Genomic DNA, 23,775 nt, shown 5'->3' with positions numbered 1-23,775 from the left:
AATCACTTTAAAGCCAATGTACATATAGTGCAAAACTGTATGACTTCAGTGATATCATTAACGTTTAGGTTCACTTTTTTGTATAGGCCTAAAAACAGTATATACCGTAATATAAAAATACATACATGGGTATCTCAAGATCTTTGTTCCCAAGCCAGGAGTTTTAGAATGCACCCACATCCATCTATGACCTGAAAATTTAGCATCATAGCTGTTGTATGGAGATTAATAAGGTTAATCCTGCCATTTCCATTCTAACCACTCCCAACACCCAAGGGCACACAGGAAGAGGAAGTACACAATAGTAAAAATAAAGACAGTGCAGCTATACACTAAAAAGTCCATCTATACAGATACATGATGGTAGGGCATCAGTTCAATTACCTCTCCATCATTTTAGCTAGGAAGAGTGGTGTGAGGGCCATTTACACCACCCATGTTAGTTAACATGGCTCTACATGTAAAGAGCAACATCCATGTCTTGAATTACACTGACCTTTTCGGATTTAAAGGCTTTGGACACCTTTGCAATGCTTTGTTATTTTTGATATGTTTCTTAAATCCAATATGTAGCAACTTTCTAAATAGTCTTCTTTAGAAATTTCCTATAATTTAGCTACCACTCAGAGTAAGGGTCCTTATGCATAGCCCGACATGGGACCGTGCAGGGATGCAAACGAGCGCCGATCAATGAGATTAGCACTCATTTGCAGTGTCTTTACAAGGCACAAATTATTGAGCAGCCATTTATCGAGCAGATGCCTGTATTGTTCATGCGACCATTTAAAAAAGGGAAACTGACAGCATGGATATGCGTACGTATATCCATGTTGTCAGATTCCAGATGCTGTCACATCAGTAAAGTATATTTACCATCAGCATTGCTATGATCTTGCATCTTTACCACCTTACTGGCAGTGTTATACATGCATCCTGCTCCTGTCCTTCTCTCTGGCCGTTGTATCACCCGCCCCAGCTCCTCTGGCTACCAATCACTCTGGAGAAGTGGAGGCATCCTGAAAATACGGCCACAGAGCAAGGTGGAAGGAGGACACATGTGACACTGTCAGGAAGGTGGTGAAGATTCCGGATCACAGCAGCGCTGATGTTAAGTATGCACTGCTGATGTGATGGCATCTGCAAACTGGTAGCACAGATGTATGCATATCTGTGCTGTCAGTTTCCCTTTTGCTATTGGTTAACGAGTCAATAACGATAAATTTTATAGTAAGCTCTAAAACCTATGATCAGCCAAGGTTTGAGCGTTTTCCCGCTCTTTGGCTGATCCCTGCCACTTTTACCCGGGCTGATAATCGGCTGAATGAGCGTATCTAGGACTGCTTGTTCCTGATAGTTGGCCAGTCCATAGACTGAACCTTACAATAGCTTTTGCCATTAGATAGGATGGGGAGTGAGTTACACACCAGTGCAAGGAATTGACAGGAAGGTGAGAATCCTGGAGGACAACTAACATAGGATGATGAAAGAGAGGAGAGTAGATATAGGGCAATCTGCAGGTGAAAATCATAGAGGCTGTGTAGAGGGAAAATAGAGCTTATGGAGCAAGCTGCAAAGACTGTAGAAGTGAAACTTCTGAAGCAACATTTTATTAGTTTTATAGAGTAACATTTTATTGTACCATAATAAGTAGAAAGCAAGAATAAAAAAAGGCCTTAAGAGGTGTCAATAGCCTTTAAACTGGAACTCTACGCTTTACACAATGTCTATGATAGCCTCACTGGCAAAAGCATATAGTATTATTATATTATAGGCCATGTTCACACATAGTATTTCCATCAGTCCTTTGGTCCATCTTTTTTTCAACAAAAAACGGGAATGGAACTGACAGGGCAAAATTATAATGGAAAGATTTGCATAGTATGGTTATGTTCACACTACGTTTAACATCTGATTGGTTGCTAGGGACAACTAAGACAATTCTACTTTACACCAGTTTGATAAATCTCCCCCTATGTGTGAACATAGCCTAGAACTGTACATTTCTGTATGCCAACAGATTAAATATATCCGCCAACACATATAATGAACAAAATGTCCTACATAGCTCTGTTCACAAGGGTGTCAGGCATTTTTACATGGTGGATATGGTGGATCAATTTTGGAATCGGGCAAATCCGATTGATTTGCAATGTTCTAATTGGTCCATCAGTTATCCCATTTATTTCCTAAGACACAGGCTCTTCTGCCTAGTAGAGGTAACAGGAACTAATGGAACAATGATTCCAGTGTAAATCTTACATAGCAATCCTATGTGGGGAAAAAAAACCAAAGTTTCGTAGAAATCCATGAGTTTCAACATAGCATTGAGTAACCCAAGTGAGAGGCAAATGGCCGTAGATCATCCCTTTCATCACACGATTACACAATTCACCTTTATTTACTACATGTCTGTACTGGTATAATTTTTTTTCTCTCCTAAAAACATATTGTGGTTATTACTCTGCACAACTTTCTTTGCTCCATGCCATTCATTTTCTCCTAATATCTGAGTGAAGACAGATTAGATTATAGATGTGTGCAAGAAGTACAAAATATCTAAAAAGATGTATCAAATCAGAGAAGAGGGAAAAAATTCCTCCTGTGTTCTTTCAATGCAGTTCCCAGCAGGAAGATCAGGATAGGAGGCTCCCGCCTGCTCCAGATTAAAGGAACCCGCAGTTTCCGGGTGAAGAAAGGGGGCTCCCTGTCCAGCATTCGCCGGGCCGGCAGCCTAAAGAGCACCAAACTAACACGGCAGGACTCAGGGTCCGAGAATGAGGACATCCAGCTGTCACAGAGCAGGGACACTGTTACTGACATAGGTAACTCAGAGAAGAAATTTTAAGGGGAGACATCTCAGAGAGGAGACAAAGCAAGTTTTAGCACCCATCCTCACTGACTGGAATAGATATTTTTGAGTAGCATCTTACTATTTCCCTTTTTGTATCGTTGACCCATAGGCCAACACAAGTCCTACATTTTCAGTTATTAAAATCACTTATACATATACAAGATAAAAGCACTTTTTCTTGCTTCCAAATGGAGAGAGCTCTCTACACCAAAATCATACACAGTAATAGATAAACAAGTGCCTACAAATTTACATGATTTTTTTTAAGTACACAGAACAATTCTTTATAGATTATTGCAGATCAATTGTATGGTTTGCAGCATCTTTGAGATGCAGGGAATTCGTTCTCCATTTTTTTTGTCCCACCCCCCTGAATAAAGGGGACATGTGCCAATAGATGTGCTTGTCTTCGCCACCCCAGCTAGTAATCAGAGGGGGTGGGAGTTGGGTTGATGTGTTGTGTTGCTCTGTCGTGAAACCATCTGTGCATGGCTGGGCCTTTAGGTAAAAACTGGAGACTTATGAAATGTTTTGGTTGTGTAACAGCTTATGGCATATTTAATGTTTGTTTTTGAGAAGAAGGGAGTCCTTGGAGCACTAGTGAGCCAAGTATTGAGCCAGATGGAAGCAACATTGGCACGGAAGAAAGCTACCACCGTAATATGTCTTGGTTGCATGTAAGTAGTCTGTAACACGTATTGATGAGGTTTGTAAAAAGTCTATATTAAAGTGTTACTGTCATTTGCAGTAACTTTTGACCTGTCCTCAGACAAATCAAAAGTTACTGATTGCACCAGATCTCACTCCTTACACCTGCTGTGATACAGCCAGGGGGAATGCCAGCAGGCAATCAAATCCAACTTGTTCACTTCATCATATTCTATTAAGTAAACAAGTCAGATGTTCTTCAAGCCAGAAAGTAGAGCGTACTGTTTCTCTGGATCGCAGTGGGTCTCAGGAGTGAGACCAGGTGCGATCAGTAATTTTTTCTGCAAATGATAGTAATGCTTTATGTATGTAGGTATGAATATCTGCAAAATAATACAGTTAGGAGGAAGTTTTTAAGACTATCCTCTTGGAATTTAAATGTTTTCTAATTCTCGACAGTTCCCAGCATCTCCACTGTTTTTTTATATGGTTCTTAGCAAAGAACTAAAAATGATCATGACCCTATATGGGCTCTTTTCAGCATTTTTACACCAATATGTAATGTACTTATTATTTAATATTACCAGGTTATGATCCTCTTATGCAACCAGCAGAGCTTTATTTGTACCCATGTGGACTATTGCCATCCACACTGCTATCTACACCACAGCCGTTCATGTGCTCGGTTAGTAAGAGCCATTAAATTGCTTTATGGAGATACCGTGGAATCACTCAAGGAGGACAACTTGGGCATTGGCTCTGGTCTTAGAGGCAAAAAAGTGAAAGAGGTTTGGTTTTTTTTACAATTTATTACAGTATTTAGGTTTGAGTAAGAATGTATATTATTTGGTTTGAAATAGAGAATCCAGTAACATCCAAAAATGTTAGTTTTTTTTAATGATAAAGCCCAATGAATAGCTAAATTTTTTTAAGTGTTGTTGACAGGTATATGTAAAACAGATGTTCATAAACAGTATTTTGGTCAGAATTTGCCGCTAAAATCTGGAGTGGTATAATAATGGAAAGATTTGCACAGATTGTTTGTTTTCAATACTGTGTGTGAACGGTTTTAAAAAAAAAACCATAAGTGTCATAGGAATATGTTAAAAGTTTTGATTGGTGGGGGTCCGTGTACTGCCCTAAAACAAATTTGCTTAGTTCACTTGGTTCTATTTGAAGAGTATTGTGAGAGGTATACAAATTCATAAAAGGTCTAAGTCTACAGACTTTTGGTGAATCCGTACACCAATTTTTCTGCTCTGTGAACAGAGCTGGGAAATGACAATCAGAAATGAATGAGCACTGAATCTCAGCACTCGGATCCCCAGAGACCAAAACCTCTTGTCTCTATGACATGATAAGATTTTTTTTAAAGATATAGATAGAATTTAAGGCATCTAAGTTATAGTCCACCTATATTTGCTTTATATAGATATACATTCAAAATCTCCAGTAGTTAAAGGAAACTGTCAGCAGGTTAGAAGCATCTAGCCTGCTGATATGACCCTATAGGGCATGGGGTGATGAGGATGAAGGTAGTTTTCAGGATATTAACAGTTTAATATGCTAATGCGGCGTTTTGGTATTGAAACTTACATTCATCCTCAGCACACAATACGCTATAGGGACAGATGAGCAGGTTAGATGCTTCTATCCTGCTGATAGTTTCCCTTTAAGAAAGGAAGGATAAAGTTGTATGAAGACTCTCAAACTAGCAGTGCCCATACCCCCTCCCCGCCTGAACTTTCCAACCAGGCTTTTTGCTTATCTGTACTAACTTAAAATGCACTAGGGAAGAAGCTCTAAAAAAGCTCAAGAAATATGAATCAAAGCTTTTTGTATATATTTTATTTAGTGCTCAGATAAATCTTGCCTTCGAACACCATCTCTGAAGAAGCGGGTTACAGAAGCAAACTTGGAGGGGAAGAAGGACAGTGGGATGCTGAAGTATATAAGGCACCAGGTATATTGGACTTTTAATACTTATGTATCCTATATACTTGTTAGTAATAAAGTGAATATTCACAACATTAAGTGCTACGTTTCAGCAGTTTCCTGTGCAGTGGACAAAGTTATTGAAAACCTAACTACTGAAATAAGGAGACTTTACTATTACTGGGGAACAAAGGCAAAGCACGTGTCATCTCCATTCATGCACCAATGTGAATGGTATTCTTACCATTTCACGATCTTTTATAGCAGAAACCAAACTATTAATAGTGCACCTGTTAGATACACTACATTACAAAAAATACATGAGCATCTAAGTTGGATAACAAAAGCTAAACATAGAAAGTACATTGTGGATCTAACTGGAGATTCAAGACCTAGAAGTCTAGATGAATAATCTGGACCCCAAAGCTCAGGGGATAGTTGACTCACAGTGGGATAAAAATGGAGAAAGACAGCACAACCTTTAGAATGCACATGTAATACTTGAAGTGCAGCACCATATTGTCCTAGAAGAATTCAAGATATAAAGGGGCTATCCTGCCTTAAAATATTGATATGCAAAAAGGAGAAGTCCAGCGAAAATTTTTATTAAAGTATTGTATTGCCCCCCAAAAGCTATACAAATCACCAATATACACGTATTACGGGAAATGCACATAAAATGCTTTTTTCCCTGCACCTACTACTGCATCAAGGCTTCACTTCCTGGATAACATGGTGATGTCACGACCCGACTCCCAGAGCTATGTGGGCTGTGGCTGCTAGAGAGGATGATGGCAGGGGGACACTGAGGGACACAGGGCACTGGAGGGACACTGAGCATCCCTCTGCCATCATCCTCTCCAGCAGCCAGAGCCCGCACAGCTCTGGGAGTCGGGTCGTGACATCACCATTTTATCCAGGAAGTGAAGCCTTGATGCAGTAGTATGTGCAGGGAAAAAAGCACTTTATGTGCATTTCCCATAATAAGTGTATATTGGTGATTTGTGTAACTTTTGGGGGGTACTACAATACTTTAATAAAAAATTTCGCTGGACTTCTCCTTTAAGAGTCTTAAAACACAGGAATAGCCAGATATCCCTCCGGGAAGGACCCAGCCAAGGGTTGGCTCCTGTAGGGAAACCACCAAAACCACCATATTAAGTGGCCCTATAAGTTAATGACAAGGGAAAAAGCAAGTTTGTCCCTAATCAGTGTGGAGCAGGAGTCTGGTTAGGTGGGAGCAATGCCTAGTAAAGCCCCAAAACAGCTGTGGATGGATACCTGGCCTTGGGTCCGTTACTGGCCTCTCTGTCTGTCAATCATCCCCTCAGAGCATGCTGACAGGCAGAACGCGGTGACTAAATACGGGCGGGGAGCCACCCAGATGACTACCTCCCCGCCGCTGCCCGGGTGATTTTAGTGATTTTTGTTGGGTATACAGCTTCTGCTGCAGCCGTGGCTGGTACGTGCCGCAGGCTGCTCAGAAGCTCTATACAGCGGTTTAGAGCAGTGCTTCCCAACCTTTTCCACCTCGGGGAACACCTTGGAAAAAAAAATTTCCTCGGGGCACCCCTACTAAATAATGTTCTACAAAATAAGAAAACCGTCATACAGTGACTCACAGGTGACGTCTTCTTTGATCTGAGGAGTCACTTTCCCTTTTCCTCTCCATCCGCCATGATGATTTCTTTCAGCTACTTTTCATCTCTTCAGAACCTGCAAGACAAACAATTTAGGCTCCGCACATTTCTAGCAACTTCCTTCCCTTTCTCCCTCCTGTCGGCTCCCAAAGTAACTGCGCTGTTTGGTGTTATGTGCAGTAAAACGAGTAGGAATGTGGGATGTCCCCTGTATGTAGGATCCTCTGCTGTGCCCCCTGTATGTAGGATCCCCTGGTGTGCCCCCTGTATGTAGGATCCACTGCTCTGATGAACTAATAATGCCCCCAGAGGTGCCCCCATGAACTAATAATGCCCCCAGAGGTGCCCCCATGAACTAATAATGCCCCCAGAGGTGCCCCCATGAACTAATAATGCCCCCAGAGGTGGCCCCCATATACTAATAATGCCCCCAGAGGTGCCCCCATGAAGTAATAATGCCCCCATATGTGCCCCCATATACTAATAATGCCCCCAGAAGTGCCCCCATGAACTAATAATGCCCCCAGAGGTGCCCCCATATACTAATAATGCCCCCAGTGGTGCCCCATATACTAATAATGCCCCCAGAGATGCCCCATGAGCTAATAATGCCCCAGAGGTGCCCCCATATACTAATAATGCCCCCAGAGGTGGCCCCATATACTAATAATGCCCCCAGAGGTGCCCCCATATACTAATAATGCCCCCAGAGGTGCCCCCATAACTAATAATGCCCCCAGAGGTGCCCCCATAACTAATAATGCCCCCAGAGGTGCCCCCATATACTAATAATGCCCCCAGAGGTGCCCCCATGAACTAATAATGCCCCCATAGGTCCCCTCATATACTAATAATGCCCCCAGAGGTGCCCCCATGAGCTAATAATGCCCCCAGAGGTGCCCCCATATACTAATAATGCCCCCAGAGGTGGCCCCCATGTACTAATAATGCCCCCAGAGTTGCCCCCATGAACTAATAATGCCCCCAGAGGTGCCCCCATAACTAATAATGCCCCCTGAGGTGCCCCCATATACTAATAATGCCCCCAGAGGTGCCCCCATGAACTAATAATGCCCCCAGAGGTGCCCCCATGAACTAATAATGCCCCCAGAGGTGCCCCCCATATACTAATAATGCCCCCAGAGGTGCCCCCCATGAACTAATAATGCCCCCTGCTCTGCCCCTTAAAAAAACAAACATCCTACTCACCTAATCCGCGCTGTGGCTGCAGGCAGCAGCTCTCCTCCTCTTCGGGCTCCATCTTGCCGCGGGGACGGGACTTCCGGCAGGCGTGATGACGTCACATCATCACGCCTGCCGGAGAGGTCACGTCCCGGCCTCCCATAGGCTGCTGGCATGAAGTGCCGGCGGCCTATGGGAGTGAATATAGGAGCAGGACGCTGACACTTCCTGCTCCTATATTCTGCTTACTTTAATGTTTCGCCCGCTCATAGTGCGGGTGGAACATCAAAGTGATCCGTGCATCCCGAGAAGCTGCGCGGCCGCAGCTTCTCGGGATGCTTAAAGAGACAGCGCACATTTCCCACCGGGATCCCGCGGCACCCCTGGCGGGTTCTCCCGGCACACCAGTGTGCCACGGCACCCCGGTTGGGAAACGCTGGTTTAGAGAACCATATCAGCCCGATTGGGCTGATTGGTTCCCTACCATGATTTAAAGAGAAGACTACATTTTTACAAAATCATGTTAATGAGATACAAAACTTGCAGCAAACCTTTGGTACCATAGTTTGGTGTGAGATAAACTAATGGTTGATCTAATCTTAGACATGACAGTAAGGCCTCATTCACACGTCCGTAATTCTGGCCGCAATTTCCGATCAGCGATTACGGACAGAAAATAGGATCAATGTATTTCAATGGCCCCATTCACACATCCTTAGTTGTGTACAGGGCTGTGATCCGCACCGCAAAAAAAAAGGACAGGCCCTAGTGCAGACTGAAATTCTTCCACGGACACACCAATAAAATCTTAAGGGATCTGCAATCTGCAAATAGTGACTAGATTATTATTAACCACACTTTATCATTTTTGCGGATCTGCAAAAAGATGAATGCAATACGGATGCAGTACGGATTCAATAAGAATAGAAATTTGGAGATTGCTGATAAAAAATTGCGGACTCAAATTTGCGGAGGGAAAAATATACAGACGTGTAAATAGACCCTAAGGCTTTCTTCTTGATAAGGCCTTACGCACACGTTCAGTATTTTTTTCAAGTCCGTAGATTCCTCCCGCTATCCACCTGTACAATCCGCTAAAAATTACGGATTGTGCATATGTAGTGCATCTGTATTCCTGTAAATCCTTTTTTTTTTTTCTTCCAGCACGTCAATTATAGCTCATCCATATTTTTTTTACAGAAATACGGATGCCAAACAGGTTACAATCCGTAATAAATAGCGGATCTCATTGATTTCTATGAGAGAATCCATAGAAAAAATCTAGGTCCGCACTAGGACTTTTTTTCAGCATTGCTTTGTGTCCAATCTACTGATTGTGTGAATAGCCCAGTAGACATCAATGCACTAACTCAAATACGGAAATATGAATCCGTAGATTATGGGACGTGTGAATAAGGCCTAAAAATGCATATTAGACAAAGTACAAGGCTACAGAAGACATAGGAGATCGGAGTGAGATGGGAAAATCACATTAGCTTAGTATATCCGTATCCTGTGTTCCTTGTTCTTTTTCATACTCTTTTAAAACTTTTTTTTTTAAGGTTATGAGCATGTCTCCTGCCCCACTGTCTTTGTTGATCAAGGCAGCCCCCATCTTGACAGAAGAAATGTATGGGGACATACAGCCAGCTGCATGGGAGCTCCTGTTGAGTGTGGATGAGCACATGGCAGGTGCTGCAGGTGAGAGATCTGCAAAACTAAGTATCTTAAAGTGTAACTGTCATTTAAAACATCTTTGCAGAAATCAATAGCTCAAGCAAATATAAGAAACTCTGTATTAGGTAATAGAGATCCCTTCTCTACTCACAAGGCTGTTTTCCCACCTCCCCTCTTCTTGTCTGTTTATTATCAAGAAAAAGCCATGCAGAGTGAAGACGGGTTAGCACCTCCTATTATAGTTTATGGGGGAAGGGGCCGGGGGGGGGGGGGTAAGTGAGCAGGGAGAGGAGACAGACAGCCTGTGCAATGTGCAGACTTTCTAACCAGGGAAAACAATAGATTCACATGTTAGAATGCTCCAAGCTGGTCTGGGAACTTCTGAAGGTTTTGTACAGTGAGGTAGGATTGCAGGATGTTGTTTTAAATGGTGGCAGCACAGAGGCTGGTCTGCATCCATACTGTAGCCGAGCATAGTGAAAGCAGGGTGGTAAGAAGGGAAATAAATGGCATAAACTAGTGATAGAATGGGCAGATATACTTCTGCTCTTCATATACAGGACAGTAAATCCTGAAAAGTCCATTGAAATGACAGTGATTTTCTACCAATGTCATGTGCAGTTAGATCAAAGCTTCATATGATGTATATCAACAAATACTCTTGCAGCCGCCATGTTCCTGCTTTGTGCCGTGAAGGTACCAGATGCAGTCTCTGAGATGCTAACCTCTGAGTTCCAGCATCCAGAGGCAGGACAGAGGCTCAATGCTATTCTGAAGTTCCACACGCTCTGGAGGTTCAGATATCAGGTTTGGCCAAGAATGGAGGAAGGAGCACAACAAATCTATAAGGTTTGATATGTCAGAATGATTGTCCAAAGGTTATTTAGTAAGTGTTGGTAAAACACATCTGTACCAATTTTGAAAGTGACAATTTCAATGTTTCAGATTCCTCCCCCCAGCATTAACTTCACATTACCCTCTCCCATCCTGGGCATGCCTTCAGTTCCAATGTTTGATCCCCCTTGGGTTCCTCAGAGCAGTGGAAGTGTTCAAGACCCGATAAGTGAGGACCAATCTGTGAGTAGCTGATTTGACATCTAATCTGAACCATTCTCTTTTTTTCACTTAAAGGTCTAATATAATGCTAGGGTCTATGGGTAAATCTATAAGAGCCAATGCTGCTCCCAGTTTGTACTGGACGAGGTGTTCAAATGTTGTAAACAAAATGAAATGCTTGATCCATTACAGAATGGAAGCAATGCCTAGTCTCAGTGTAGATTCCTAGGACCAGAGAACCCATCTTCATAACATACTTTCACACATGATTAGTATTGGTATCAGATGGGAATGCCTTTTATTGTGCTTACTCTTTTTAACAACAAACTACAGAAATCTTTCTCTGCTCGTGCTGTGTCACGATCCCACCAGCGGGCTGAGCATATTCTCAAGAATCTCCAACAAGAAGAAGAGAAGAAGCGTCTAGGCAGAGAGGCCAGTCTTATCACAGCCATACCGGTGACTCAGGAAGCATGCTATGAGCCAACCTGCTCCCCCAACTCTGAACAGGAGGAAGAAGGTGTGCTATGGGGTCAGATGTCTTAATCTTGGGAAATGTTTAGATTATTATTAACGGGGTATTTTCATCTCAGCTTGTTAGCCCCTATCCATAGTATAGGGAATAACAAGATGATTAGCGGGGGTCTAACTGCTGGGAACCCCACCAATCCAACAAATCACTCAGCAATGAATGGAGATCCAAGCACGGCACTGCAACCTGCGCTTTATTCCTTCTTTATGGGACCCCATAAAAAAAATTAATAGAGCACAGGCCATGGTGGCCTTCAGGCACACTGAGGGCTTTATTCCTTGTGAGGTCAGGACCTCTGCAACCACTGGGACCCCCACTTATTGGTCTGTTTTTTCCTTTTCCTACTAAACAAGCTAAAATGGGAATACTCCTTTAATTTCAGCTTCGTTTTCATATTCTCAATATATAGAATAAATGATAAGGATCCTCAGCCAACCAACTATACCATAGGCATCAAATTGAACCTGACAAATTATAGGGCTGTCCAATTGTTTGTCTGTTTTTTTGGGCTGTCCAATTGTTTGTCTGTTGTTTGTCTTGATTTTGTTTCCCTTGGGAACTTCCATAGCCCCTGTTGTGCACATAGGGGGATAGTTATCAAAATGGACCCCTGGTGTACGCGACAAAAAAGGGACAGATATGCCCCTTCTCCATAGCATATGCCAACCGTATCCCCAGTTCACCTGATGGGCGGGAAGGAGTGGCATGGCAAGGCAGGGAGGAGGCGTGGCCTTCTACTGCACCTTATATATCAAGGGTTATGCCAGAAAACAAGCGTAAATCAGGCAAAAATGTACACCTACTCTGGAGAAAGTGTAAACTTTTGCACAGTTCCTGTGCCAAGCCCAGGTCCTGCTGGATTCACTAAGAAAAGTGCACCTCCAGTGAATCCAGTAGGGTAATTGGGGCAGGGGTCTAATTTAAGGTCTTAATAAATGTCCCCCATAGTTGCAGAGTACTAAAATTAGTCTTATGAATTAGCTTAAGAACAATAATATTTTTAGCTTGGCCTCTTGTATCTAACAGGTCATTCATAATGGTAAAACTGCACATGGGTATGCCCAGCGGACAAATATCTTTTGCATAGTAGCCAGTTTTCAGTGTAGGTTTTAACCTCTCTATTCTTATTTGCTAGTAGAAGAAGCCACCAATCTGAATTCCCGTCGTCTGTCAGTGAGCCCATCCTGCACTTCAAGTACTTCTCACCGTAATTACTCATTCCGGCGTGGGTCTGTGTGGTCAATTCGCTCTGCCGTGAGCGCTGAAGGTGAGCCTCGTCTGATAAAGCCTCGATGTTAAATCTTTCTGTTTACATATCGGTAGTCAACAATGAAAGGCATGTCTAACACAACGACTCCGCACTATCTTCTCTTTATTGTATGCATTTTGAAATGATAGATACAGTCAAGCAGGGAGCAAGGTTGATGCATTGCATTTATGTATCCAAACCAAATCACAATAATGAAGTTTGCATTTACGTATACTTAACGTATGTATACCAAATGCAACAGTGGGAACAAAAAACAAACAAACACAGCCATACTGATATGGTCCAATGTATACAGACTTTGAGGGGTGGGTGTGAGTACAGCCTACATTTTGGTACATGAACATATTGTTAGTGGCACAACTTCTGTATTATTATTTTTTACAGATGAGGAGCATGCAACAGAACATACTGCAAATCATCATGTGTCCCAACCACCCCAGCCTGTATTTCCAGCATGCATCTGTGCTGCCGTGCTGCCAATTGTTCATCTGATGGAAGATGGAGATGTCCGGGAAGATGGGGTGGCAGGTCAGGTTTTAAAACAATACGCAAGTGTAAAGTTCCTGGAGGTTCAAAAGCTCCTATAAGATTGAGGGAAAACAAGTATGAAGAAAATAATTTCACTTACAAACACTTACATATGCAGCCTCCTTGTTTATAGTAAAACCTTATAACTTAAAGGGGCTTTCTCACCAACAACATTTATTTGCTACTTAGCTGCTAGCCACAAAATGGGGGGGGGGGGGGGGGTAATGCTTTATAGCTAAGAGCTTTAACACTGAGACCCCCAACAATCTCAAGAATGAGGGTTGCCCATATGAACACAGTAGCAGTCTGGCATGACTATACCCTTTATTCACTGATATACTGAGTATAATAATAGGACAGTCATTTTAATGAATCATTAATCCATGACTGAGAGAGACTGCAGCATGGGTAACTATACATAATGCTTACTGTAGACAAAGGTATAGAGCTCCAATTGAGGTTTCTATTTAGCTCCATCTAGTGGTGGCTGCAAATAAACAGAAGTTTATCATCTACGTCTATGGTTGTGTGAAGGTAAACAGAGGATTTTGAGTCTTGTAACAGAACAACAGAGTTCTGATCCAGTAAAGATTTACTATAATACTGATCCTCAAAGAATTGGTAGAATAACCCATACATAGCGCCAACAGTCCTTCGTAGGTCTTCTTAAGCTTGGTTTCGATATTTCATTTAAAATGCATGTGATGTCTTTTTGGGGATGAATACAATACAATGTATATGTCAATTCATTTGTGAGTTGTGGTTTGAATCATGTCGTATATTTCATTACGTGTTTACTATGCAAGCTATTATAAGCAGGCTGCGGGATTAAAACTTACAGAACATATTTCAGATAGAGAAAAGCATGTATGAGCTGCAGAAGCACTTTATTAAAGTTCCTGGCAGGAACATAGAAGGTTTCCAATTTAAAGCTATAAAGAAAGTGCACAGATCAGCCAGAGGAGTGATTGGAATCAACAGCTTCTGAATAGAAAAGAAGTATGGATTGTATTCCAGAATACTTATTTCCCAAATGGTTTCAATTGGAGATATGGCCACCTAATCTACATATATTTTTTTAATAACATTAGACATAATCTTAAACCAAGATGTTTCTTAATTTATGCATTACTATGGTACAAAACCATAGACATGTACAGTACTGTGGAAAACGTTTAGGCAGATGTGGAAAAAAAGCTTCAAAGTAAAAAAAATACTAATAATTTAAAAGTGTTAATAGTTTATTTATATTAATAAACAAAATTCTAATTGAATGAATAGAAGAGAAACCTTGACCCCTTTTAATATTTGGTGTGGTTGAAATAGTGGTCAGTTCTTCTAGGTAACCTTTCTAGACAGTTTTCGAAGGAACCCCACAGGGAGGTTGTTCCAGACATCTTGGAAAATTAACTCCAGACCGTCATATTATCACCTCCAGGACGGCTTGTTCTTGCTTATGCTGTAGATTGTTCTTCATGATATTGACTGAATGTTTGGGGTTGTTACTCTGCTGCAGAATAAATTTGGACCCAGACAGATGTTTCCCTAATGACCCCCAACTCCATTATAGAAATGCAGTCCCAAATTAGCAAGAAACCTTCTGTTACAGCCAAATACTTCAAATTTTCGTTTTCGAGTGCAGAGCACCTGCTGACATTTTTTTATTATTTCCAAACCTGACAGCTGCACTAAAATGCTTTATACTTCATGTCCCTGGTGTCTAGTGGGACGGATCTCCCCCCCCCCACGATGCGAACGCGGGGGGGGAGATCCGTGCTTCTGGCCGGGTCGGGCCTCAGCGTCGCAATGACGCTGATCCTGGCTCGGCAATACATTGCTATGGCCTGCAGCAGGCCGGAGCAATGTATCACCAATTACAATGATCATTACTGTGTATATACACAGCATTGATCTCTATGAGAGATCAGTGCTATGTATATACAAGTCCCCCAGGGGGACTTCTTGTTAATGTAAAAAAAAAAAAAGTGTTTTTATTAATAAAAAAAAAAAAATCCCCTCCCCTAATAAAAAGTCCAAATCACCTCCCTTTTCCCATTTTATAAATGTAAATAAATAAACAAATATACAAACATATTTGGTATCAGCATGTGCGTAATCGCCCGAACTATTAAATTAAATTATCATCTCACATGGTAAATGGAATAAGAGCAAAAAAATTCCAAAGTGCAAAATTGCGAATTTTTGGTCGCATCAAATCCAGAAAAAAATGTAATAAAAAGCGATCAAAAAGTCGCATATGTGCAAACAAGGTACCGATAGAAAGTACAGATCATGGCGCAAAAAATGACACCTCACAAAGCCCCATAGACCAAAGGATAAAAGCGCTATAAGCTGGGAATAGAGCGATTTTAAACACATTTAGTTTATATAAAAAGGTTTTCATTTTTTAAAAGCCATCAAATAATATAAAAGTTATGCAAGTTACATATCGTTGTAATCGTAACAACTTGAGGAACATAGATAACATGTCAGTTTTACCTTAGGGCGAATGGCGTAAATACGAAATCCCTGAAATGAAAACAAATTCCTTTTCAATTTGACAGCGCAAATGATTTTTTTCCGGTTTCGCAGCATATTTTATAGGAAAATAAAGCCTGTCATTGTAAAGTACAATTGGTATTGCAAAAAAAAAGGGCTCATATGGGTCTCTAGGTGAAAAATTGCAAGCGCTATGGTCTTTTAAACATAAAGCGGAAAAAGCGAAAGCGCAAAAACGAAAATTGCCATTGACCTTAAGGGGTTAATCTGTCCAAGTTGATATTACATGGTTGATGATCCATTAACTGTTGGTGTAACCACTGAGCAATTCTCCAAGAGCCGGAAGTGCTAGATGATTCATCCATTGTATTATAGCACTAATTTTTTTTTCTTTATTGTTTTCACTTAAACCATACATTTTACTGCAAGGACAATGTAAGATAGTATATAAAGTGACTAAAGAATACCTCTATTAAATAGCACAGACTTTTATTGTTCCCACAGTAAGTGCTGTAGCTCAGCAAGTGCTTTGGAATTGTTTGATTGAAGATCCATCCACAGTCCTGAGACATTTCCTGGAAAAACTGACTATTAGTAATCGACAGGTAACAGGACTTTTCACATCTCTTTGAATAAATTCCTTATGTTTACATATGATATTGTGCTATCCTTATATGACTGACCTGTCTTATGTCCTGATAAATGTTTTAGGATGAGCTCATCTATATGTTAAGAAAGCTGCTGTTAAACATTGGAGATTTCCCTGCTCAAACATCACACATTCTGTTTAACTACCTGGTGAGTTGTTATAGATCCCATTGTTGTGGTTGTAGCTTATGTAGCTGGAGCGTTTACTGAGCTATGGTGTTTTGTGTTATTTTATTCTAGGTCGGCCTGATCATGTATTTTGTGCGTACACCATGTGAATGGGGAATGGATGCCATTTCAGCAACCTTAACCTTCCTGTGGGAAGTGGTTGGGTATGTGGAAGGTTTATTCTTCAAAGATCTGAAGCAAACAATGAAAAAAGAACAATGTGAGGTTAAGCTATTGGTGACAGCGTCCATGCCAGGTGAGCAGTCCTCACAGATCATTGATGCCAACTTTAAAATAATGCGTATGCAATATATGTTAATAGTATAATTCTGGTAGGTACAAAGACCCTGGTGGTTCACGGGCAGAATGAATGTGACATCCCTACTCAGTTGCCAGTCCATGAAGACACTCAGTTTGAAGCACTGCTGAAGGTGAGTGGGCTTTAACAACAATATTATCACTGTCACTTGATTTGCTATATCTATTGGTATGCCAGGTATATTGCAAGACACATTGCTAAGTGTGCATCCATATGATCCTTGACTTATTGGACATAGGAGTAGAAGTCCCTTTCTGGGGGACTGCAATTCGAAGGAACTGTTGACTTCAGTTTAAAGAGTTGTAAAGAGTTTGATTTGATCTAATAATGAAAATGCTGATTTATCACTGCATTTCAATCATGACACTTCTGGCACCTTCAGCGACAAGGCAGGACCAATATTTTTTGCCACTTTTCACCTGCCACGCGATATTCCGTACTACGCCTTATTCATAAATTCAATGGAGTTCCCAGTGGCATTCAATGGAGCTGTATCTGAATGCATGATAGAGGAAGATCCCCTGATATATACATCAAAATACCCATAGATTTTAATGGCAAAATATATGCAAAGTGGGTGTTTATTGTTTGTCCAGAATACATCAGGAAACAGACAGTCCCAACTGAACTGAAAAGCACACCTGACAATGCTTTTTATTATAGCATTATACATATTGTATGGGCATCCATTGGAGTACTGCTGCTATACTGTACAGTACATTCAGCTGAGCTGCTAGAAGCTGTCCTGACAAACGTAAAGCCTGAACACAGTGTGACTTTACTCTAACGCATAGGAATAATTTAGATTAACTTGTATGAAATCAGTTTACTCTGCAGTTCTCTGTGTTTCCAGGAATGTCTGGAATTCTTCAATATAGCTGATTCACAGGCTGCAAATTATTTTCTGATGGATAAGAGATGGAATCTGACTCATTATAATAAGGTGAGATAAAAACTCAGACACAACTTATATCTGGCATGACTTTGTGTTAGATTTTAGTAATGAAAATCAGACTAAATTTTCTGTATTACTTTGTTGAAAATTATTTTACATTACTACATAAAATGAGAAATCTGCACAAGGAGCTCCATTCCTAACAAATGAAGAAATCATTCAGTATGGCCGTGCTATGAAAAGGTGCAGTACAATGTACTATAATCTATACTGTAGTGTGTAGTAACTGGCTTTTATCTGTTTACAGACCTATGTACGTGACATCTACCCATTCCGGAGATCAGTTTCACCACAGCTTAATCTGGTGCACATGTCCCCTGAGAAAGGCCAGGAGCTTATCCAGAAACAGGTAGGCTACATATATATACATATCTATTTTCTGTTTGATTAAAAAATTATAGATTGTTACAATCCTTACAGAGATGGTCAGGATTGTGACTGTCAGAGGAAGAAAAAAATCAGAGATACTGAATTAAGAAAAAAGATTTGGGATCTGAAGGGAAAAAAAAATAATCCTGTCAATCATCACAACATCAGTCATCTCCCCTGTCAGTCATCTCCCAGTCGATCAAAGTCTAATTTTAGTCTTGAACCCCTGTCAGCCATCTTGCTCTGTCAAACATAGATTCCTGTCTGTTATTATGCAGTCAACCATCATCTCTGTCAGTCATAGTACCCTATGAGTCGTTGACTCTGTATGTCATTGCCTCTGCAGTCATTGCCTTGTGCAGTTGCTATTCTGACAGCCAATAGTGACTGCACAAGACAATGACCCTTGTCAGTCATACACCCCTGCAGTTATTGCAAGTGCTGCGGAATCTGTTGGCGCTATATAAATAAAAATTATTATTATTATTATTATTATTATCGTCGTCCCCTGCAGTTGTTGTCCCCTGTCAGTCATTGTACTGTGCAATCATTGTCCCCTGTCAGTCATAATCCTGTACAATCACTGTCCCATCAGCCATAGTCCTGTCAGTCATTGTCCCCTGTCAGTCATCATCCTGTCAGTCATTGTCCCCTGTCAGTCATTGTTCCCTGTAGTCACTGTCCCCCTCCAGTCATTGTTCCCTGCAGTCATACACCCCTGCAGTCATTGTCCCCTCCAGTCATTGTTCCCTGCAGTAATTTTCCCCTGTCACTTCTCCTATCTTCCCTCTTCTCAATCACATTAAAGTGTGATAAGCATATTTATGAATCCTGATTCACCGCTATAAACAATCCTTATCAAACAGCACAGTTGAAAAATATACATATGGGAGTTAAAAAGAAACTCTGATGTTTATCAGACTTAACCTTTCTTTTCAGTTTCTTTTATTGTTATCAATCACAAACAGAAAGAATCAAACAAAACAACTTAGGAACAATAATTCTGTTGTTTTAGGCTATGGCTTATTCTTGCAAATGTCATGTAACTTTCCCCCATAGGGAAGAATTAAGAATATGTGTCAGTCTCCGAAATACCACAATTCGATACCTGACATGAATTGTGCAGATTTCCTGTAGGGCACAAATAGTTATTTATATTCACCAACGTGGAACATTTACCATTTTCAAAGGTGTTTACCCGAAAACTGGAGGAAGTCGGAAGAGTTCTATTTCTGATCTCATTGACTCAGAAGATTCCCAGTGCACATAAGCAGTCTCATGTTTCCATGTTACAAGAAGATCTCTTACGCCTGCCATCTTTTCCGCGTAGTGCCATTGATGCTGAATTCTCACTTTTTAATGACCCTCAAGGTAAGTGTATAGCATATTATATACCTCAAGAAGGCCAGCACTTAATAACCATAAAACCATCATGAGTTTTAGAACATAAAAATGTTGTATTCTCGAGAAGTTCAGATTTTTACTATGTCTACTTTCCTCTAGGTGGGAAGGAGCTGTTTGGTTTGGATACACTACACAAGAGCCTGTGGATAAAGCTTCTCGAAGAGATGTTCTTGGGGATGCCGAGTGAATATCCCTGGGGAGATGAAATAATGCTCTTCCTTAATGTCTTTAATGGAGCTCTGATTCTTCATCCAGAGGACAGCGCCCTCCTCAGACAATATGCTGCTACTGTCATCAACACAGCTGTACATTTCAACCATCTCTTCTCACTCAGTGGATACCAGTGGATTCTCCCAACTATGCTGCAGGTAAGGAATAATTTAGTGGTTATATTATATATATATACTGTATATTGTACATTATTTGAGTTCATTGCTATTTACCAGACTTTATTTTATAGCAAAAAAGAACTAAAAAAGTGTGATTCTGGTTTCCCCTGCGATTATGTTTTTCTTTAAAACAATACATTTATACTGCTGATCCAAGTCTCCAAAGTCCTCTAACTTATAGGGGGACATTTATTAAGTTGGGCGTTTTTTATGCCGGGCTTACAAATGTTCCCGAAGCTCCGGAGCTCAGAGGATTTATGTAGAGGTGCACTGCATCTACATAAATCCTGTGCGTATGGAGCCCATGTATGCAAATAAATTAAAACCTACAGTGATAAATGATAAATGCGGCGCACGCAGAGGACACCCCCCCTTTGCGTGCTTCCGCACCAGCCATAATGCCCCCTCCCTGACCCACTGGTGTAGGAGGCAGATATGGGCCCAATGCAAATGAAATATTCGCAAATAGACCATTTGCAAATATTTTTATGCCAATCGGGCCCATCTCCTCCTAAAAAAGGCATTTTAGCCTTTTATTAAACCTCCCCCATAGTGTCTGTGCCAACTTCCTCTACTAAAGTGATCTTATGGGACCAAAAAGGGTTAAATTTCTCCTTGAACAGAGTGTCATAAAGACATGTGAAGACTAACTGGTCATTCGTGCTTCCCTGAAAATCCTGAGAAGAAAGGATATGCAAACCAGTGCTTTGAGAGCATCATAAAAGATGGTAAGATGGTTTCTTTGCATATTATTTCTGCCCAAAACAGGAGAAACCTAACCCCTTTGGTCCCACAACGATAGGCCAGATCCTGCTCTGTACTGATGAGGGGCAAAAACCCTGAAACAGCTGTCTATAGCTGCAATATTTCATTCTGGAGAGACCTCTGGCTTGGCATACCTTCACAGTCGTGTTGTAAGAGGCCTGGTTGGAGTGAGATACCGACTTTTAGAGAAAGTTATCTTGTAAGGTGGTGTAAGAGCTGCTTTTCATATTCTTTCCAGAAGGAACTTCTGTTATATATCCATTTATTTTTTTATACTATATGTACATATACATGACTTGCTATCTATAATGCGCCCTGTGTGGAGTCTTCTCCATGTATACTCGTTACCAGTTTTTTCAGCCATGTTCTTTCTTACAATAAAATTTGCTTAAATAAAAATAATACATTTTTAAATATACGGTCAAACAAAATGAATATTTTACTACTGAGTTGACAAGTATGTTTAAGATAGCGTGTAGTATTTAATGTAGTGTTTTTAGACAGTTTCTGCAGGTGTCAGATGGAGCAATGCAGCCCAAATCCCTTCATCTTAGAAGGACAAGCAATTTTGAGTATAAGGCTGGGTTCACACTGCGTTTTTAGCATACGTTTAACGGATCCGTTTTTTTTAATGGACAAAAAAAATAGTGTCAGCAATGTTTTTGTGTCCGTAAAAAGAAACGGATCCGTTTTGCCATTGACTTCCATTATAAAAAAAAATGGATCAAATGCATCCGTTTTTGCAATCTGTTTTTCATCCGTTTTTTTTTTTCAAAGATCCCAGCCTTAAGGATGCAGCAATTCAAAGAGCCATCACTGTTTAATTTGTCCTTCTACATAGATTGATGTAAACCTAACCTCATTTAATTTTTTTTTCTCAGGTGTATGCCGACTATGAAAGCAACCCACAGCTTCGACAAGCCATTGAGTTTGCCTGCCGACAATTTTACGTATTGCACCGTAAACCCTTTGTCCTCCAGTTGTTTGCCAGCGTTGCTCCTCTGCTTGACCTTCCTGTAAGGCTTCATTTCAAGACATTGTGTAACTTGACAATATCATCAGAAATGTCACTGTATAGTCATGAACTTAATAAAGCCCTCACTGAAATTTATTTTTGCTTATTTAGTCCTGCATGGGCTATCATTAGAGAACAATGGAAAGGTCCTTGTGCTTACCTGTTTTAGCTGATGTAGCATACAGTTTTTAGCCATATTAATTAATATCTACCCACTGAAATGATTTTCTGAGAGTGCCTGCATTTCCCATAAAGCCTCTGGATTTGCAGAGAGTTGGGGTGGAGTCTCATTACTACAGTCCCCCTAATAATATCTCCTGGTGACCTAATCTCGTAGCGCTATGCCAGATGAGACTCATTTTATGTGGTTCTGCTGCATTTTTTAGAGAAATATTGCCATATTGACAAAGTGATTTGACTTATAATCACAATTGAGCTGTTTGAACTGAAGATTTGAATACTTAGACTGTGTTCTAACATTGAGTTGTTACTGTGCTCTGGCTGTGCCAAAGTTCCATTTTACTACATTTTTAGGAAAGTCACAGCTAAAACACAGAAAAAAGCTGCAAAAAAACAAAGCGTAAACACAACCTCAAGGGAGGTTATACAGTATACAGTGAAACCTCTATAAGCCAACCACTTGATTTTGCACAAAAAATTTATATTTTATGTAGGCGGTCTTGTCAAAGGACAAAACAGACAGGACACCAATCCCCTTTCTCCCCACCCTCCTCTCTCTCCCTGTGGCCTCTGTAAGCAGCCAGGAGACCCCTTCCCTCTTTCCCCTCTCTCCCTGTTGGCCTTGGTAAGCAGCCTGAGACCCCCAGTGTCCATGGCTACCATCGGCACTCTGCGATCACATTGCAGAGCCCTGTTGGTGAACAGAGGGAGAATTTTCCCTCTGTACAAGGAGAATTCTCTCTCTGCAGCCCTATAGATGCTGTGGTAGTGCTGACCACAGCATTTATAGAGTTAACTGTCAGCACGGGAGCTGTGAAATGAAACAGTGACACTGCTGGGGTGCTTCTTTGTTTGCTTTGAATTTCAACTTTCGATTAGGTTACTTAAACCCTAGTCTTTTCTCACTTTTTTCACATTTTTGACACAGCAACCAGTGAACAGAAAATAGGTCACCGCAATGGCAAGATACAGACCCACTACAGACATGAAAATAGTTAAAAGCAGCCCCCCCAACTGCTAAAAAAAGTTCCCACAAAAATAATGAGGCTCTTGGTTACCATTTGCAAACAGTGTAAACCACCCCACCAACGATAAGGTAGCCTCTAGAGATGAGTGAACCTCGATCATGCTCAAGTCGATCCGAACCCGAACTTTCGGCATTTGATTAGCGGTGGCTGCTGAACTTGGATAAAGCCCTAAGGCTATGTGGAAAACATGGATATAGTCATTGGCTGCATTCATGTTTTCCAGACAACCTTAGAGCTTTATCCAAGTTCAGTAGCCCCAGCTAATCAAATACTGAAAGTTCAGGTTCGGATCGACTCGAACCCGAACCCGGTTCGCTCGTCTCTAGTAGCCTCATATTGGGGCAGACCCTACACTGTACTATGGCCTCTTCATAGCGTATAATACGCCGATGTTCTGGGCATGCAAGATCAGTTTTATACCTGCAAACATAATTGCACCACCTGGGTGGGATGGGTGGAGTGCACGACCAAATAGAGGCAGCCACTCCCCCATCTGGAACACAGAAAAAAAGACAAATTTGGTCAGCTCTTTTTTTCCTGTGTTCCAGATGGGGGGAGTGGCTGCCTCTACTTGGTCGTGCACTCCACCCATCCCACCCAGGTGGTGCAATTATGTTTGCAGGTATAAGACGGATCTTGCATGCCCAGAGCATATTCGTATTATACACCATGGAGAGGCCATAGTACAGTGTAGGGTCTGCCCAGATATGAGGCTAC

General features: G+C 41.1%; 1 protein-coding gene across 11 annotated transcripts in view; it reads left to right on the top strand.

The window, feature by feature from the left end:
• The window catches only part of UNC80 (unc-80 homolog, NALCN channel complex subunit), a 127,098-nt gene that overhangs the window by 68,171 nt on the left and 35,152 nt on the right, over positions 1-23,775 (top strand). For 9 of the 11 annotated variants that reach the window (XM_069983228.1, XM_069983237.1, XM_069983233.1 and 6 more), the window contains 19 exons: positions 2,619-2,822; positions 3,431-3,528; positions 4,087-4,287; positions 5,355-5,462; positions 9,819-9,957; positions 10,601-10,782; positions 10,879-11,010; positions 11,323-11,509; positions 12,657-12,788; positions 13,176-13,319; positions 16,323-16,423; positions 16,530-16,616; positions 16,707-16,890; positions 16,971-17,065; positions 17,807-17,896; positions 18,156-18,257; positions 19,468-19,648; positions 19,781-20,049; positions 21,717-21,851. In XM_069983228.1, coding sequence (XP_069839329.1) covers positions 2,619-2,822; positions 3,431-3,528; positions 4,087-4,287; positions 5,355-5,462; positions 9,819-9,957; positions 10,601-10,782; positions 10,879-11,010; positions 11,323-11,509; positions 12,657-12,788; positions 13,176-13,319; positions 16,323-16,423; positions 16,530-16,616; positions 16,707-16,890; positions 16,971-17,065; positions 17,807-17,896; positions 18,156-18,257; positions 19,468-19,648; positions 19,781-20,049; positions 21,717-21,851 — 2,771 coding nt within the window. The remainder of the gene's footprint in view (positions 1-2,618; positions 2,823-3,430; positions 3,529-4,086; positions 4,288-5,354; positions 5,463-9,818; positions 9,958-10,600; positions 10,783-10,878; positions 11,011-11,322; positions 11,510-12,656; positions 12,789-13,175; positions 13,320-16,322; positions 16,424-16,529; positions 16,617-16,706; positions 16,891-16,970; positions 17,066-17,806; positions 17,897-18,155; positions 18,258-19,467; positions 19,649-19,780; positions 20,050-21,716; positions 21,852-23,775) is intronic. The other 2 variants (XM_069983234.1, XM_069983227.1) reach the window with 1 other exon arrangement.

This window comes from Dendropsophus ebraccatus, chromosome 9 (assembly GCF_027789765.1).
Source record: "Dendropsophus ebraccatus isolate aDenEbr1 chromosome 9, aDenEbr1.pat, whole genome shotgun sequence".
NCBI lineage: Eukaryota > Metazoa > Chordata > Amphibia > Anura > Hylidae > Dendropsophus > Dendropsophus ebraccatus.
Note: the sequence above shows the minus strand (reverse complement) of the source record. Positions and strands in the feature narration are given on the sequence as shown.